The following is an 18,543-nucleotide window of genomic DNA, read 5'->3' as shown; positions in this document are numbered from 1 at the left end:
AACATTTCAGCTGTTTGCTTCTCTGGTGTGTTTCACCAGCATGTCTCAGTAGCCTGTGAGGAGTCACGAAAGCTGACTGCTGCCTAAACTCTGTTTTAAAAAATCCCACTTTGAAAATAGTCCACTTCTGCTTACACCAGTTTAAGTCCAAGAATTAGCTGGATTTGGACTTTGCTGTCTGCCATATTACACAGCAAAACACTTTAACAGCACTGTCAGGAGTACCAAAGTACACTTCCAGAAACTTTTTTATGCCAGGGCCTCTCCTTTCTGTCTACTGGAACAGTGCCAAAGGACTTATGGTGGCCACTGGCTCTGTAGATGTGGTGAGCGGTTTCAGCCTGGCTGTGGTTCTGGGGGAGAACCTCAGTTACTGAGATGGGAGTGGAGCTGTTCCTGCACAGCTGCTCACAGTCCAGGTTCAGTGTTGTATACTAACAGTGTTGTATATTCCTCCACAGAGAATCTAGACCCCAACCTCCAGGGCTGCAAGGACACAGGGGTATCTGGGGGACTAGAGGGGCATATGACCAGTGTGGTTACCTTCTGATCTCAGCTTTGCATACGGGACGGCTTTTATCTGTGTTGTAGTTTGTTCAGGGAAGCTGTGCTACTGTCAAAGCCTGCTTTAGTTTGATTTCTTTATAATTAAAAAGGGCAGATGAGCCAGGAAGAAGCAAAACTCTTTGTTTAAATGAAAATAATTAGGAGAAGGCTAGCAAGAGCACCAAAAAAAAACAAGCAGCTGTTTTCAGTTGAACAGATCTGTCTGCAAGTTTCACAAGTCAGAGGCTCCCCCTCAGAGAAAGCTTCTGCATTGACTGAAGATGGACTTGAACCAAACCTCTGCCTCCACCACCTCCAGCCCTTCTGCAGTGGAGCTCAAATTCAACTCTTTCATTAGCCTTGAATGAGCAAGGCTTCCCCACACCTCTAGCCTCACTGCACCTGAAGTTCAGATCCAGACTCTGTGTCTGCTCTGCAGCTTCAGGACACACAGGGCTGTCCAATACACACCTTTGTTTTTGGAGGCATAAAGGACTTAAAGGGAGGACGCTTTTTACAAGTGACCTACAGGCTCCATTTCCACCAGATGCCAAGGGGATCACCTGTGGAAAAAACAATGCCAAGGTTCCCTTTGCTTTGGCTTAACCTGGCACAGAAGACGGCCGCGGACCCATTTGCATGAACTGGCATGGAAAGGGCTTTCTTTTCCAAAGGGGATGCGATCGCTGCGAAGGAGCGGGGCTGCCGGGAGCCGGGCGGAGCGGGGCAGGGCGGAGGGGATCCCGGGAGGAGGATGTGCCCCAGCCCGGCTCTGCCCCAGCCCGGCCCGGCGCGGGGTCCCGCTCCCGCTCCCGGTCCCGGTCCCGGTCCCGCTCCGCTCCGCGCCGCCGGGCGGGGCTGCCCGAGGGAGCCGGGGTCGGAGCGGGCCGGGCAGGGTCGGTGCCGCCGGGCCGGGCAGGGTCGGTGCCGCTTACCTGGGGCCGAGGCCGTGGCCAGCAGGGCCAGCGCCGTAGCCAGGAGGCGCATGGCCCGCGGGGCGCCGCTCCCGTCCCGTCCCGTCCCCTCTGCCGAGCTGCCGCCCTCCTCTCCTCCCCGGCCTCTCGCCTCCTCCCCGCCCGGTCCTCCCTTCTCCCCTTGCTTTTCATCTCCTCCCCTTTCTCCTCCTTTTTTTTTTTTTTTTTTTTTTTTTTTCTGTCTTCCTTCCCTCCCTACTCCTTTGCTCAGCGTCCTGCCGCTCTTCAACTCTCCGCTTTCTCTCGCCCCCTTTCCGTGTCCGCCCCGTGCCTGCAGGGTGGCATCGGGGCTAGACAGGGATGTTCCATCTGTGGCCTCCGGGATCCTCTACACACACACACACAGAGACACACACACATACCTTGCCCAAAGGACACGGATCTGTGTCGATGGGAAATGAGAAACTCCCTCCCTCCCCGAGTACAGAAAACCTCTGTAGGAGCAGGTGAAGCAGGCTGGCACCTGGAGGCTGTGGGGTAGGTTGCTGAGATGGGGAAGGCTGTATTAGGCACCCTCTCAGGTTTGCTGGACGTGTTGGCAATTCTGCAGGCTCTCCTGTACATTCCACTCATCCCATTCCACAAGTGGAACAGGACCACCATTCCCTGGCAGTTCTAGTTCGCATTATCTCCCATTCCGTGGGTTCAGGTGGTGGCAGCCTGGGGACAAGGTCTGGCAGGAAGGAGCAGCCCATCAGCAGGCATGGGAATAAATGCTGTAGGCATTTAGGACACCTGTGCCAGGACATTTCACACAGTGCTCTGGTGTTTGCCCTCTGCTGTGACAGCACCTACTGACCAAGAGTGATTAAGTATGGGAATGGTCTGCCCAGGGAGATGGTGGAGTCACCATCCCTGGATGTGCTTAAGAGAAGACTGGATGTGGCACTTGGTGCCATGGTCTAGTGGAGATGTTAGGGCACGGCTTGGACTTGATGAACTTGAAGGTCTCTTCCAACCCAGTCATTCTGTGATTCTGTGATTCTGTCACCACTGACAATCAACCTCTCTAAAACCATCCTGAATTAATTGATGCAGTAGCTTAAGGTGCACCACCCCAAGGTTACTGTGCTTGTCTTCACAAACGGTACTACAGCACCAGGACAGAATGGACAAGGGAAGCTGGCTCCTTGCAGTCCATTCCCGCCTTTCCCCTGTGCTCTTTTTGAAATGTTTATCGCTTGAAAGCCTACAAATCTCCCCAGATATGGATTTAATACTTCTTCCAGCAGGTATGATGGGTTATATATTCAGGTTGCATGAAGTGTGGATGACACAAACACATTGGCATTCCTGCTTCTCTGGATAGGGCAATTAGTACAGATTTAGCTACTCCACCCCTCTCCTAGTAATCACTCAGACAGGATAATACATGTCTACTTTTAAGTATCACAGATAATTTAGCTGATGCTAAATCTGATCCTTATGAGACTGAAAACTGCCTTTAAAATCTTGTCATTTGTTTCCTCCAGGGAGAGACTTTTGTGTCCATGCAACAAACACTTCTCACAAGAGAGTGGCAGGTCTGCATTATGCACAGAGCAATCAGCAGACTTGAGGAAGCAGAAGCAGTTTTTGAAATTCACACTGCCTGGGGAGGTAATTAAAATTTGTAGATTCAAATCTACTCCTTTAACACAGCAAAGGGAATTCCTATCAAAGAGATAAGTTGATTCAAAAACAAACAGACAAATACACCAAAAACATTCTACCAGCAATTATGTAGTTTGATGGTCCTGATGGAAACTCCATTTCAGGAAGTCCTTGGACTGCTAATAGAGAGGAAACCAGGGACGACTGATTTTGGATACCCTTCCAAAGCATCTACTCCTTGCCGTTGTTTGAGAGAAGATATTAGGCTTGATGGACATCTTAAACCTTCTCATATAATTCTGCTAGGGTCATTCATGCCTCACTCTATGTCTCTCATAAATTCCTTCAGCCTGCTAATCTTTTAAAGGTGTGTAAAAATACTGGTGTAAAGACATCAATAAGGGCTACCTAAGGTCTCATGTGAGTGCTTGGGCCCTACAGAGCTGGAAGATGCACTGTGAGAATCATATCAGTGTTTGTCGTTTACCAACAGTCCCCATTCCTGTTTGCATCAGTTCCTTTAATTGCATCAATAACCCTAACAAGCTTTGGGACAGAACTAGATCATTTAACTGAAGAAGGCATTACATGATATATTTGCCTGTGATAGAAGACAGAAGAGTCAAAGGCACATCTGGACTTCTGAAACCTCTCGTGCCTGACAGTTTACTGAAAACATACTTTTTCTGTTTTGAGTTTGTGATCTCTGTACTTTTGACAGTTCCCTCTGTTTTGTGGGTTCTGTCTTTTGTGTAGAATCACTTTTACTGCTCCGTTTTGAAAGTTCTTCAACAACATAAAAACATAAAAAGTGATTCTTATGCTTAAAGGGATATTTATTCTGAAGTTCCAAGGGTACAAAAGTGGTCTAGGCTGACTTCACAAATTGGTTCCCACCTGTGGGCTGCAGGTGGGTGAAATGCAACCTTCCTTTGTCCCTCTGTTGGAAGGGTCTGCTATTGGAACTGGGACAACCAGCACGAAAGGTGGCAATTGTATGATTTTCCTTTCTTTGCTGTTAAAATATTACATCCCTTCCACCCATGTGTTGCTGCTGAGATGTTTCTGCTTTTGTAAGATGTTTTTGCGAGGTTTTTGCTATCTCTTACCTGATACTGTCACAGTTTCCCCATGCACCAAAAGTCCCAGAGGCCAAGTGAGCATGCGGTCCAATTCCCTTGTTCTCCCCCAGGCTCACACAGCTCTCTCTGTGAGACAGTGCCCGTCTCTCTGCCGCTCTGGAAGTGTGCTGACGCACGCCAGCGGAGCCTCTGACCCGCAGGATATGGCTTTCTCAGCTCTGGCAGCACGCATGTGGCCTCATTTCCTGCTGAATGGGTCTGCTCTGAGGGGAAAAGTGCCTACTCAGCACTCGAGTGCAGCTGACATAGCGCAGACCGACTGTTTGCAGAGCCTGGAGCCCCTCTCTCCCTGGGGCAGTGTTATTGGAATCATCAGCTTTAGCCGCTCGGGGTGAGACCTGCTGTGCAAATCCCCTTTGCCTCCCTGCAAAGTCACATCTGTCAGGAGAGGTAACCACAGCCCCTTGGCTTCTGCTGTCCTGTTCTCCCTCTCTGGCTGTTCTTAACCTTCCTTCTTTTTTTGAAAGGTCTTTCATTCCCTAATCTGTCTCCAGAATGTGCTGCAGGATTCCTGTGAGCAGGATTGTGGCTTGCCCGTACAGTACTGTGGCAGTGTGGCACAGGGACACAGTGGCATCCACTGCAACTCACACTGGGCTGCTTTGGCTGGGCTCTAGCATTGGAAAAAGGTTTTCTCAAGGCTGCAGCTCTCACTATGTGTTGGTGGGCTGGGTGGGCTCCTGCTTTCATACCTGATATGCTGTTAAGGAGAGCTATGCTTGTTCTGAGTGATGTATGGGAGTTTGCTCCCCACCTGCAGCAATAAACTGCCTCTCTGAACTTTTCTTCTTTCATCTGGGCATCATCTCTCAGGGCAACTGCAGCTTATCACCCTTCCACACCTCATGCAGGCTGTGTCCAAAGATGTTCTCTGCCTGCCTGGAACCTACCATCGGAGACATGAGTTATGGGGCATGTCTTTTTCAGAATCCAGCAGCTGGTAGCTCCCATGGCCCAAGGAATCCTAATTAAAAATGAATGTTCAGTGATTAGAGGTGGATAAAATCCAAACTGATTCAATGATGCCAAGCATGGAGGGTGTTTGGATCTGCATCCAAATTTTCTTATAGCTTTAATGAGACAAGTTGCCTCTGAACTGTAGCAATCCAGAACTTCTGAACAATGCAGTTCTGCCCCTGGTATTTTTCTATGGCTCTTTGGTGGACCAGCATGTGGAAAATACTATTTTGTGAACCCAGCTCCTTGTCAACAGAAAAAAAAACACTATGTAAGAGCTTCCAAATTGCAAGCATCATGCATTTTAGGTCTCTGAACATCATGCAATGTTTACACAATGTTTGGGGCTTTGATCGTATTTTTCTTATGGCCATTTATTTCTCACTGACTGGAAAATATCTAGATAGGTAGGGTGATGTTGTTAACTGCAGATTTCCTTTCCCCATTCTTCCCTTCTCTTTTCCTTTTTTTCTTTCAGGGTTATGAATGAATGATACTGATGTGTCTGGGTAGGATCTGAGGTTTTGTGGCTGTTGTTCAGCCATACTTTAATGGAGAAGTGAAATCCTTACTATTGATGCTGTAATGTATTTTTCATTTTTTCTTTCTTCAAATAAGAGCACATTTTGTTTTGGTACAGGAAACTGACTTTTGTTATTACTTTTATGATTATGTTTGGGACTGCACAAAAGCACGGGGGATTTAGTATGTTTTTCTTAGCTTTTGCTTCAAGTTTGATCATTCCAATTTTCAGGGCACTGCTAATCCTGAGGAAAAAATGAGACCTCTGGGTGTTTTACAAGAGTGTTTAGAGACTCTGTCATGTGTACTTCCTACATAGTTAGGTGTGTGCAAGAGTTGAAGAGTCTTACTGTGATTCTTGTGTACGAAGACACAGTTCCAGCTTCATACAGCAGTGTCAGCTTCACAGAGGTAGGTGGCAGTGTCATTTGGGAACCATTACAAAGTCCATTGCTGCTCCAGTTCTGTTCTCCAAAAATATTGAAATGTCACTTTTAGCTGGCCTTAATTCTGGCAGTAGATGAGCAAATGTCCTGCTAAGATGGATTTCAAAGGCTTTTCAGTGCAGTAATGTGTTCTGGCTATGCATTCTCATTAGGCCCTGTCCCAGTTACAACATTACTGACAGGACTTCAAGCTGCCCCCTGTGAGCCTGCTGATCCCACTCTGCTCAGCTCAGAGAGGGCACAGACTCCAGAAGCACAGAGTCAGTGAGAGCTGTCCTGACAATGCACTGTGCCATCGCCAGTTCTGGCTTTCCTTCCTCCCCAGTAAGTATTGCAGACAGGTTTGGGGAAGGACGAGTCTCTCTGAAGGACTGTAGGATGTGGTTTATCTGTGAAGTGTCATGTTTCATGGAATTCACTCTGCGCTTTCCACACAACCTGTTCTGGCACCATATTTTATATGTCCCTAATTTGTCTCTGGATCTTCTTTCTGAAGGACTAACTGATATAAGGATGACTCTACTGAGGCAAAGCTGTGATCTTTCTGGCTCAGTGCCCTTTTTCTGACTGTGACTGGAATAAACAAATACTTAAGGGCAGGGCAAACACACAGTACTATGTTCCCAGGAGACTTTTCCAGCTTCAGATGGTTTGCAGCATGTGCTGTGTCAGCAAGATGTGTCTCAGAGCCTTGCTGATCAGACCCAACCACTCAGTGTGCTCCTTTGTCACTTAGTTCTGGGCTGAGGAGACAGAAGTTTCCCAGTGCATCCCTCCTCTGTGGACAGGGTGGCTCCCATGGTGCCAGATGTGGTTTCTGATGGAATAAAGCTTGATGGGAGAGAGAACATTTTAAGGTGAAGCAGATCATGAAACAATCACTGTACCCACTCAGGGATGGTCGAACAACTGCTACATGGCTCTTGGAAAGTCACCCCACAAAAGCAGTGAACTAAAGTCAGAAGGTGTAATGTACTTGTGTCAGATTTGTTGGGTTATGCTTGAATTTACTGTCCTAAGTTTTCAAACATCTCTTCAACAAATTTTCCAAACTATCTCATTTAGCCTCGATGTATCTTAAGAATAAATGCTTCCACATAAATTCTTTTGACCTACCTGCTTCTGTTCAGAAACCAGAAATATTACAAGAAATGCACCCCTTCCCCCTTCCTTTTAATTCTGGTCTACCCTTACCCAGTCACCTGGATTGAGAAAGACTGAAGTAGTGTCCAAGCAGAGAATTGAATGGCTGTGGAATGCAAGGTTTGGGTGAAGGTGAATAAAGGGAAGAATGTTGGCCTAAAAGAGATCTAAAGACCTTTTCTAGCCTTGTTTTTTTGAGACTGCTTTATGCGTTCTGTATATTGTTCCTTTAGTAGAAATACTAAATCCTTGAACACACCACAGAAAACAACATTTAAGGTCTTCACATCCCAAGGAATAACAACATTTTGTCTCTGACCTACTTTGTCCTTCTTGGACATAGATAGAATCTTGCCCTCTGATCTCCATTTTCTACCATGTTCACCAAGAGTTTTCTGCTTTTCTTAAGGATAATAAATCCTTGTTCAAATTTCTTATTTGGATAATAAATGCTGTGACTCTGAGTTTTGAGTTTTTTAAAGAATTCCAGGCTGAAAACAAAATACCCATGCACATACTCACAGCGCAGAGTTTGTTGTGAGAAAAGCAGGGAATCCTTCCCTAACCTCAGGAATGTCCCTGGAAGATGTGCTGCACTTTTGCTCTGTTGTCAGGAGTGGTGTCGCTACACTTCGGCAGCTGCTAATTTTAAACCAGATCCTTTAAACTTAAAAACAGAAGTAAAAGCCTACTGTTTCTTGAGGAATTCTTCCAGTAAATATCTTTCTCAGAGACAGTTTAATCAGGGAACTTCAGTCGAATTTTGTATGCTATGTAAGTTTGAGAAGTGGTTGAACTTCGACCTCTGAGCCTTAGGAGGAGTTATGGATGAGACAAGTGGTTATGTTTCCTGCTGAGCAAGGAAATAATGAAAAAGTATTTATCCAAATATCCACTTGTGTTTCTAAGATGATCTCTCTGAAGAATTTTTGACCCAGCTTTGAATAAACAAAATATTTGTTTCATGTCCTTCAAATACTGGTTGTTTTGGAGTAGATTGTCTTTCATGTTGTAGATGAGGACATATGTTCCTCAATACTGCATATAAGTGAAAAATGGGCAGATGCTGCAGCACATTAAAGGCATCTCTTTCATGTAGCTGCCAGGTACTGAATATTGTGTTCTTCATTTTCTTTCCTTTAAAGGTAAAAATAAGGAGCAAAAGAAAATGTTAACTGCTCTTTTTCAAAGTACAGAAGTGCAGGTGCCATTTGTTAAATGATTCTTTGCAGAGAAAGAAGCCACATCTCACATACTGCACATACCATAAGCTTGAATACATCCCTTAACCAAAAATAGATATTTTTCTTAGCATTGTTGGGGCCACATGGAAAAGATGTAGGGATGTCATATCGCCAAATCAGCTTGTATTTCTTCTGTCTGAAAAGTTGCTTTGGATAAGCTCTCAAATATGCACTACCTATTGAAAAAAGGGATCTGATTGTTTTCCCCCTGTGTTCCTCTCCTTACATGAGAAGGCAATAGATAAAATTTGTCTCCTAAAACAGGAAGAAGATACCTGCTTCACCAGCAGGCCTTCAAAAGGGGCCAAATTATCTTCATTGTTTGATGGAAGAGGAGAGGTCCTGACCCATTAAAAACTAGTGATTTTGATGTGGTGAAGTAGCAACCAGATCCCTTTTGACTGTGTCTGGTCTGATTTGCTGGCTCCATGGCTACATGGAACAATAGTTTGTGCAGGGCAGCTGGGACGTGGGCAGAATTACAAGTGAGCATCCATCAAATTCCTCTGTACCGCACTAAGAGGGCTTTTCCTCTGCACTCTCTAAGTGACAGGAAACCTGTGTGAATGATTCTCTATGGCTTGGGATAGGCAGCTTTGAACTCGGGATTGTACCCTGGAAAAATGAAAAATTATTTTTGTCGCCCACGAAGGTATTCAAAGTGTACTGTGTTGATGTTAAGTCAGATGTTGGCAAAGCTCCGTGCTGGATTGGCTGGTTTGTTTGTTTTAAAGAGAATACTAATATTTGCACAGTTTGGAAAAACAAAACTTCTCTTTGTGGAGAGCCTGTGCATAGACTGTTTTGATTCTGATGGTTAAAGTCTGTCAGAAGTTATTAAAAATAGCAGTGGAAGTTTCTGATGGGGATTGTTGATGAGGAGTGCCAATAAGCAGTGGCTGAGTTGCTTTTCACGCGTTTGTGGGATAATATCTAGAAAAACAGAGCACTTTCTTGGAGCTGCAATTTTATCAAAATGTATGTTGTGCAGAGCAAGGATAACAAGGTCTTCCAGCTGGGGAGTTGCTGCTGAGGGGTGTCCCACACCTGAGACTGACTTCACCAGGCTGCGAGGTTTGTGGTGCCTGAGTGGCTGTGCAGAGACACAGATGGAGAGGAGGAGAACTCATCTCCTTCTCTGGGACTCCCTACAGACATCAGGCTGATCTTTAAGGGAAGTCTCTGTTAGAATCTAGGAAACCTCTAAACTTAAATCAGGTAGGTGAGTGAGAGCGTCTAAATTCTGCTCAACTGGCACATAACGTACTTTGTACCTTGTAGTATCTTGTTAAATGTCTACTGGTGATTCTGCTCTTGAAGTCTGATTTGTTTGTTTGTTTTTGTTATTCAGACTCCTCAGTGCAAAGGCAGCCAACACACTGGAAAGGTAGCCAGAGAGTGAATGATCACAGTGCTAAATGACCATAATATGACCCACACTATAGGCAAGTAATTTTCCAAAAGGAGTGTATTTGAACATGGTTCTGAAGGAAAAAAAAAGATTATAGGGGAAAAAAAGGAAGTAGGATACTATCTTTTGAAAGTAATAACACACAATGCAGGCTCCAAAATGTTCCATAATTGCTTGTGGCATAGCCTCAGAGTAAGGAAGTATTATCATTAAAAAGATGTAATTTGAGTGAAGCTGGAGATCATAACATTCCACTGACCCATTGAAAATGCCTACTGTCAAAACACGGGTTTCTGATAATACCCAGAGACTTTCTCTGCTTCTTTTGATCTGTTAGCCTGGAACAAATATACTTTCCTTCTCTGACACTGAACTTAGGAAAGTAAACAAAATCAAAACCATATTTAAAGCACTGACTCACAGAAAACATTATGCTTATATATATGTCAAAGGCCTATGTTATATTAGTCATTATACTTAGATTAATACACACATCTGTTTTACAATGAAATGTGAGTAATGTGTCACTAATTATTAGCATCTGTAGTTCTTTCTAGCAATGATATTTCCATTTTTAAATGCTGCACAGTATCTGGATTAATAAGATGTGCAAAAGCAGATTTGAATTTTAAATTTAAAAATTATAATGCCCTGAGTTTTACTTTGATTTTGCACAAATCAGTATTTGTCTTCAGGGATATCCTGGCTTTCCATGAACTGTCTGTTTTGCCCCTTTCATCAGCCAGAACAAATGTTTAACAACTGCACTGATATTTTTTTCCCTGCCTTCCTAGACAAATGTGTCTAAGCTTGCCCTCTCTTTACAAGGGTAGTTTTCCTGGGAGACTGTGTATTAGAGCAATATTCCTTTCAGCACTGCTCATCCTTCTTTGAGAACATCCCAATTACCTGAAAATGTCACTACAGCTTTTCTAGTTGTTTTGGTCACTCCTTCTTTGATGAGTGTACTGTCTTAGCCAGACTTAGAATGTTAAGATCAGCTATAAGATTTTCCTTCTTCACTGAATCTTAAAAGACGCAATATTATTGAGCAGCCCACAGCTGCAGCCAAATCATGTTTTATAGCTGTGCTGTCCAGACATCTCCAGAAGCAGCAGTGCTGGTGTTGTCATCATTGAACTTGCCAGCCTTCCCTGCCATCTCACCCAGAACTGTGGCTCTAATCTAGTTTTAAGCTCTGGGCATGGTTTTGGTTTGTGTGAGTCACATACTGTTGTTTTGTACTCTGAATGCCATGAGCAAGTCCTGTGTTTATTTCTTTACTTATGGTGTGTTTGCCTGCTATCATGGCCACAGTACCAGAGCAGCCTGCACTCTGTAAGCTTCAGTTAAGTCTGGGTGACTTCCTTTGCTTGTCAGATTCCAGATGTTTTGCCAGAGTTTATTTCTGGGTCTTTCATGATCCTCTCTCTGGCTTCTCTGTGTTTGTGTGTCTTCACACCAGTGATGAACTCTGCTCTTATCAGGGTTAGTCAACTGCCATGCTTCCCAAACCCCCTTCCTCCCCACTCCAGAAAAAAAATGTTAATCTATCAAGTCTTAGGTCTGTTACAAGCTCCTTTAATACTTTCCATTCCCCCTGCATTGAAACAATCTTGCTCCATTTTTTCACAGAATGCAGTCCTCCTTAAGGTTCTGCAATCCATTTTCATTGTGAGCCTCTTGGCTAATAAAACTTCAAGTGACTGAGAACCAACTTTTATCAGAAATAATTTGACTTTCTGCCCAGTATCCTTCTGATAGCATTCATTGTAGCTCTAGAAACTGTGCAGGTCTTCTCTGAGGGGTTTTTTTCACTAGTAGGGAGTTTACCCCCTCTGTTATTCATTCCTGCAGAATACTTTGATTCTCTCTGTACTTTGTCCTGAGCTAAGGCCAAGTCTGTGAGCCTGACAGGCTGTAAATGTGATCTCTGAATGTGTCAGCATTGTTCTGCATGGAGCACCACCGACCTGAGCATTTCCTTCTACACATCTCACACAGCAGCTTTTAAAGGCACAGCTGCACACATGCTGTCGGCACATTTTCCCCAGGACATTTACCTTTCCACCCCTCGCTTTTATGCCCCACAATGGCATTGTGGAGGAGGAAAATTAAAAGAGCTTAATGCAGCCCAGGGCTGTGAATTCATCTCAGCTGCTTGCAGAGTGTTAATGGACACTGTGCAGGCCAAAAAGGCACAGAGGGAATCTGTCCCAATAGTTTTTAAAGCTTCACCTCTGTTGGTAATGTCACCTTTGAGAGCTCATGAAACAGTCCTCAGGAGTGGGTCTGGTCTCTGCTAATGCTTGTGAGCATACAAAGAGTACTGCATACTCCAATGGGAAGTTTACTTGGGCAAAATTCCCGCTGAGGTCAGCTGGGCTTCAATCCTTGCCTAAGAAATCCCTTAACAGTAATAAGCATTGAATTTGGAACTGCAGTTAAATATAGGAATATTTTAAATTTAAAAATGCATGGGCTGAAGTCTCCTCCTGTCTGTACTGCTCTTTCCTGCAGTAATTCCATCAAGTTACTCCCAGTCTTTGCTGGTGTACAGCTGAGTGCAGAATCATGCCTCCTACTACCACATTAAATAACTCATGAAAAAGCTTCAGTTTTATACAATTTATTTCAAATATGAATTTAGGACTTTAAACTAGTGAACAGCATGACATCTGGTGAATCCTGCAGCATCTTGACCCTAAAATAAAATTGAGAAAAATTCCTATTTTTCTCTAAATGAAAGGGTGGTGGCAGAGTGGTTACAACATAAGGCATTTTGACAGAGGTATAAGCTCCCTTGTCATGACAGTGATGACTGTTTTTAAGACAGGTAGAGAATCAGATTGTGCTACTTTGAGGCTTTTCATGGTCAGCTTGGCTGTAAATGGGTACCAGTCATTCCAGCTGAGAATCAGAAAGGCTGTGATAAAAATGTCTGTGATAACCACCATAGTGTTTCCATCAGTGTGATTTACCACAGAGTCGGCGTGTGCCAGTCTGATGGGCTGGACTGCCTTGGTGTTAGTTGTGACCATTTTCCTGCTGCTTCTGCTGAGACCTGTATGTTTCCAGTGTAAGCAGATTTGTCTTGTGAGAGAAACAGAACTAATGAAGTCAGCTTCTCAACAGGTTTGATTATGTGCTTGGTTATGTTTGCTAAATAAGACCATGGATCTTAGTAGGCATCAGGTAACCTGCAAAGAGAGATCTAGGGAAGGTCCCAGCCTGGGAAAAAGCTTGAAATGGGGTTTTGTGCCTTCTTTTTCTAGCTGCTTGCCTTCATGAAGCATGCTGGAATGTAAATGTCTTGGAGGCTTCTGCTCTTTTGTCAAGTTCTGATAGAAATTGGCAAATCTGTTCAAATGGTACAGGAGGCTGCCTGAGCTCCAAAATTCCCTGAAATAAGAGATTCTCCAAATCATAGCACTTTTTGGTGAATCCATGAGTCAAACATGAGCTCTGAAGGGATGTGCCATGGGCAGGTTACTACTCAGTATACTGGGAAATACCCTGAGCTCAGTTGTTCCCGTGAGCAGTCTGGATCTGTGTGTGCAGCCAGCAGTGTGTGGGGATCAGCCTGCTTTAACTCTTCACTTCCAGCTCAGGCAAAGTCTGGTTGACCCTGCTGTGGTAAAGCAATTAATACTGCTTTAAAATCTGCTTCTCCACTTATGCCTTTTAACATCCATACAATTTAATTGCTTTGATTTTCTCTTCATTTTCCCCCAACACCAAAGACGCTGATTTTTACTCTCAGCATGTAGCTGCATCGACTTCTTTAATGCCATGACATTAGTATCCATTGGCAATGCCCAGAAGGACTAAAAGGCCTGTTTCCAGAATGAAACAGAAGAAATTCTCATCAGACAGGCCACGGTTGGGTACTACTCCTAGATACTGGGATTTTCCCGGCAAATTGCAGGATGGGAGACAGGAACTTCGAGAACTGTGAAGAGGGTTAAATCCAAGTTAAATCCATAAATTTCTGTAGTGTGTAGAAATTCTGCAAATAAATATGTGAATATTTATTTTTTACACTTCATTCTTGGAGTTCTTACCCAAGTCAGAGAAAACCTCCTATTCTCCAGAGTCCTTAAGCATGTGCTTAACTAAAAGAAGGGATTTTAAGGAGAATTTCTGTGGAGCTCTATGTATTTCCTATCAGCTGCTTCCATGTGGGAATCAAGCCATTTATGTATACAGTTCCTGACTCTGGGGCAATTAAAATCTCAGCCATAATGTTATATTAACACAAAATTCAGTGTGCCTAATGACATATTAAATCTTCCTAAATTATAGCTAAATTACAAAAAGGACTAATTTACCAAAACCAGTTACTAAATGTTTAGAAAAGGAAGCTAATTGAATTATCCCTTGTTTGTCAGAGACAGATAATCTCCTTGTGAGAAATCTCATTTTTTCTGAAGCATGATTAATTGGCCTGACGAGTCAGAGATTATGACAAATTATGCAGGAGAAGATAATAGATAATAGTAGGAAAGCTTGGGAGCAGAGAACTACAGCTCTTGCTTGGTTTGGGGCCAGGTACCCCTTCTGGATTCCCCCTGATCCTTGTATGGTGTCTTTGCTGCTGGAGATGAGCCTTGCTGCTCTCACAGCTGCCCTGCACTCCTTTCCCCAACGTGCTCAAAGCCTCAGCCTGATTCTGATCAATAACATCACCTCCCCAAGAAGGATGCCTGATAAACCAGTCAATGAACGGTTTCCCCTGAATAATCAACAAGAGATGTATTTTTAATTTTCCTTTAGTCATAGTAGGAAGGCATTTATGACTCACACAGAAGGTCCAGTCACAGCTTCATCATCTTGTTTGAAAAGCCTGACAGCTGTTAGATCTGAATCAAAAATTTATTGGTTATGTTAATGTTACATCACATGGGTTTGAGAATAATTTTCCATTTGCACCATCTTGTATGTGTAGATCCTGCTGTAATAGGAACTAGATTTGAGTTATTGTCCCGTTAATATTATTTGGAAAATGTTATTAATTAGATCTGTATTATAATGTACTCAAAAGCAAGGTGTATTTGAAATTATAGTGGGTGTTGCCACAGCCATATGACTTGAAGACTTAGCATCTCAAGTAGAGTATCAGATAGTGCAAAACTCCCAAATTAAATCATGACTGTTGGCACCACTCTGCTTTTTCTGCTGTTCTGACTGCTAAAACAGTAATTTGACACAAGTGTAAGTTCACATATTCTGCCTTTTCCTCTGCAATCACTTTTTACCCCTTCCCAACATCAGTTAGTTCTCTCTCTTATTTAGTTCTCCTTCATATCATCAGTTTGCTTATAAGAAAAAGCAATTTCCCAGGCATCGCCAGCCAAATCTCTGTGAACCTACCACTATCCATAGTCCTATACCACATACATCCAGTCATCTTCTCACACCAGGAACCCTGAGGTGTCTGAGAGCCATTCCAGCCCTACTTTGGGCACTGCATCCCTTTGGCCTTTTCTTCTGAGTAGCTATTTCATGTTTTGTATGCATGTCAAGGTAGCAGCTCCTTTGAAGGGGTTCCTTCAGGAGCCCTTGGGCACTCAGCACAGCTTTCTGTTGCTTCCCTGGTGTCACTCTAATGAGTTTAAATATGAAGCAGCTTAAAACATACAGGGGTTGTTCCCAAAACAGGTGAACAGTCATTGGTTTATATTCATTGGAGTATTTCAGTCAGTTTTAATCACAACAGAATATGTTTGCATCTGGTCCCAGCCCTCTGAGTCTTCCCTCAATACTGTGGAGTAATTGAAGAATATGATTAAAGGTAATTGTTTTAATTGCCCATTGACTGAGGAAGATTTCTGATAGTTCTGGATAGCATCTGATCTGTAAAGGAAAGGTCTTGTGGATTGTCTGCATCAGGACAGATCCCCATCAGCAGTGGTGTGAGGGGTGCAAGCAGCCTGTGGATTCTGGCATGGAGAGGGGCGTGGGGCAGGAAACACGAGCCATACATTTTGTCTGAATGCAGAAGACAGAATGTATGCACTGTGCCACTCTGCTTATCATGCATTTGGGCTTGTTATTAGCTCACACCGTGTTCCAGCCCAGTGTAATGTCACTGACTTTGCTGAGGCTCCCTTCAGTGCAGCTGTCAGTGAAAGCACAAGGTTTGTCCAGGAATTAAAGCCAGAAATATGAGAATTGAAACCGTATATATTCAATAAGGTGAAATACTTAACACCTAACCATTCCAAAAGCAGCATTTTTGTTGGAGGCAGTAGTAGAGAAGAATGATGGTCTACTAGGTAGCTCACCCACGTTGAGCTTGGAAAACTTCATATTCTTTGCTCTGCTGATCCTGGCCTTTGCTGCAGCACTTAGGCTGCTCCATGTCTCGTGTCCCCTCTCAGTTCAGAGTGAACATGCCTTCTTAGGACTACGTGAATTGCTTTCATGATGTGTTAGCATGAAAATTTGTACAAATTCTCTGATGTAGTAACAGGGAGGGCAAAGGTCTTTGTGATTTTTTATGTGCAACTATATAGTATCTATGGAATTAACCACATCTGGCAATGGAATTAAAATACACCAGAAAACAAAAAATTCAATACTTTTGGCTTAGTGACTCTGAGAAGAAGTTTGCTGTAGGGAAGTAGGGTCTTTTAGGAGAGCGCTGGCACATGCTTGCAATGTTCTTAGGCTTCATCTAGATGTTTGCTGTGGCAAAGAGGCTATCAGAGAAGTTTGACCTCTGTCAGACCTAGGCTGGCTATTGTAATATTCCCTGTGTGTTATGAGAGCAATTTTCAGAAGTTTGAATCCTCTATAGGTCCTATTTGTATAGTACAAACATTCTTTCTGCATCAGGTCTGCTAATTAGGTACTTTCTTTGCTTGTGTTTTCCCCTATTTGCTTGGTGAGTTGGAGAATTTTAATAATCTTTTTTATTTGAGTAAGCGCAGTTGTGGGAAACAGTAAAAATATTCCTGACAAAAATGATCTGCATTTTCATTTACAAGCATGAGAGAAGCTAAGAAAAATTCATCTTGCAAATGTTTTGACTATTGACATTTGCCATCCTTTCTGTTTGGGAGGAGCTGAATCAGACTCTCCTCTTTCTCATACTATCAGAATGGATTTGTATCACTGGGGTCTGAATTCCAGGACTCCACCCACAGGCACTGTTTTATTATCCATGCAGATGTACTGAGTCCAGTGGGTTTTTGCCTGATTTATTATCATGTGAACAAGGGCCACACCAAGCTGTGTGACTCCTGCAGTTAGTTTTGATCTGCACTGGTGCAGCTGACAGAAGGAATTGACTTGAATGATCTCACTGTTGCTGGGGCACTTGCATTGTGATTAAAGCCAATGCTGTGTCGTTCTCTCTTTAGAAATGCTTGCTGTGCCTGCACCTCCTAGCTCACTTCTTGTGCCCACAACTGTCTGCTCTTCTGAACAACTCCATTCACAGCATCATTTTGTTGCTGAACATCTGCTATGAAGGGGCTGAGGTCCAGCATGACTTGCTGGGGCATGTGTCCAAAGCCTGACTCCGAAGAGCTTCCCACCGTTCCCCATTCAGGGGAATGCCCGTGAGCCCAGGGAGAGTGCAGGGTGCTTGGCATGGACAGCAAACAGGAGAATACACAACTTCCAGCCTGTTGTGCTGGATGTGGACTGCCTGGGATGAATCATTCAGCAAAAATTCATGGAGCTAACAGCATCTTTTGTTCAATCTTTTGACTGAATGCCTACCACATGTTCCTTTCTCATCTAGTTTTCCTTCATTGATTATTTCCAAGCACTGCTGTGCAGCTTGGCCTGAATTTAGGAGCTGCTGATGCTCCCAGGGGTGCTGGTAAAGCTGCTTGTAGGAATGGGCAAAGCAGCAACTCCCTGAGGTGGCAAGAGGCTGCAGCCTCGTGTAAGTGTGCCCAAACCTCTCAGTGGCAGCAGAAGCAGTAGCTGTGAACGCCTCTTGTGCCCAGCTGTCTTGTCTCAGTATTGCTCATGCTTCTCCCATTCCCAGGGAGCCAAGGCACACACCAAAAGGTTTTGAGAAATTGTAATCTATTCACCACCCCAGCACATTTGCCTGATCAAGATTACCAACCTTAATTCTCCAGGCCTTTCTCCTCTACTGCTTGTAACTTAACATTTCTTGTTTATTTTCAGCTTTATTTCCCTTAGTGTACTGGAATGATGTGTGCTGAAACATTTGTTCACACAAATAAGGGAAGGTGATAGCTTTCCTCCCTGACCACATGCTCTCTCTTCTGTTCCAAGTCTTAATTAAAATGATACTACAGGAAGCAAATCAATTAACAGATACCTTACAAGATGCTTTATTCACTTACTCATGTACACACAATTACTTACAAGTATCACATTACTGCTTTAGTTTATCTGTTAGCAAATGCTGCTAGTGAACTGCAGTGCTACTGACATGGGTAACAGACACCTAGGAAACCAGGGAAAGTATTCCAATATACCATTCTCCTGTCAAAATAAATTTTACATTTTGTTGTTCAAAATGCATGGGAAAATTACTATCCAGTTTCCTTTGCACATTTGACAAATGACATGCTT

General features: G+C 43.6%; 2 protein-coding genes across 4 annotated transcripts in view; one reads left to right on the top strand and one right to left on the bottom strand.

Moving 5' to 3' along the window:
• The window catches only part of VSTM4 (V-set and transmembrane domain containing 4), a 29,398-nt gene extending 27,816 nt beyond the window's left edge, over positions 1–1,582 (bottom strand). Inside the window, exon 1 of the mRNA XM_033066561.1 lies at positions 1,482–1,582. Coding sequence (XP_032922452.1) covers positions 1,482–1,533 — 52 coding nt within the window. The 5' untranslated portion in view covers positions 1,534–1,582. The remainder of the gene's footprint in view (positions 1–1,481) is intronic.
• A 2,846-nt stretch (positions 1,583–4,428) lies between these two features.
• Positions 4,429–18,543, top strand: part of C8H10orf71 (chromosome 8 C10orf71 homolog) — a 74,790-nt gene continuing 60,675 nt past the window's right edge. For 2 of the 3 annotated variants that reach the window (XR_004418599.1, XM_033066671.1), the window contains exon 1: positions 4,429–4,645. The gene's annotated coding sequence lies outside the window, so the exon portion shown is untranslated. The remainder of the gene's footprint in view (positions 4,646–18,543) is intronic. The other variant, XM_033066673.1, reaches the window with a different exon arrangement.

The sequence above is a fragment of the Catharus ustulatus genome, chromosome 8 (assembly GCF_009819885.2).
Source record: "Catharus ustulatus isolate bCatUst1 chromosome 8, bCatUst1.pri.v2, whole genome shotgun sequence".
Lineage (NCBI taxonomy): Eukaryota > Metazoa > Chordata > Aves > Passeriformes > Turdidae > Catharus > Catharus ustulatus.
This window is presented reverse-complemented; position numbering and strand designations above follow the sequence as displayed.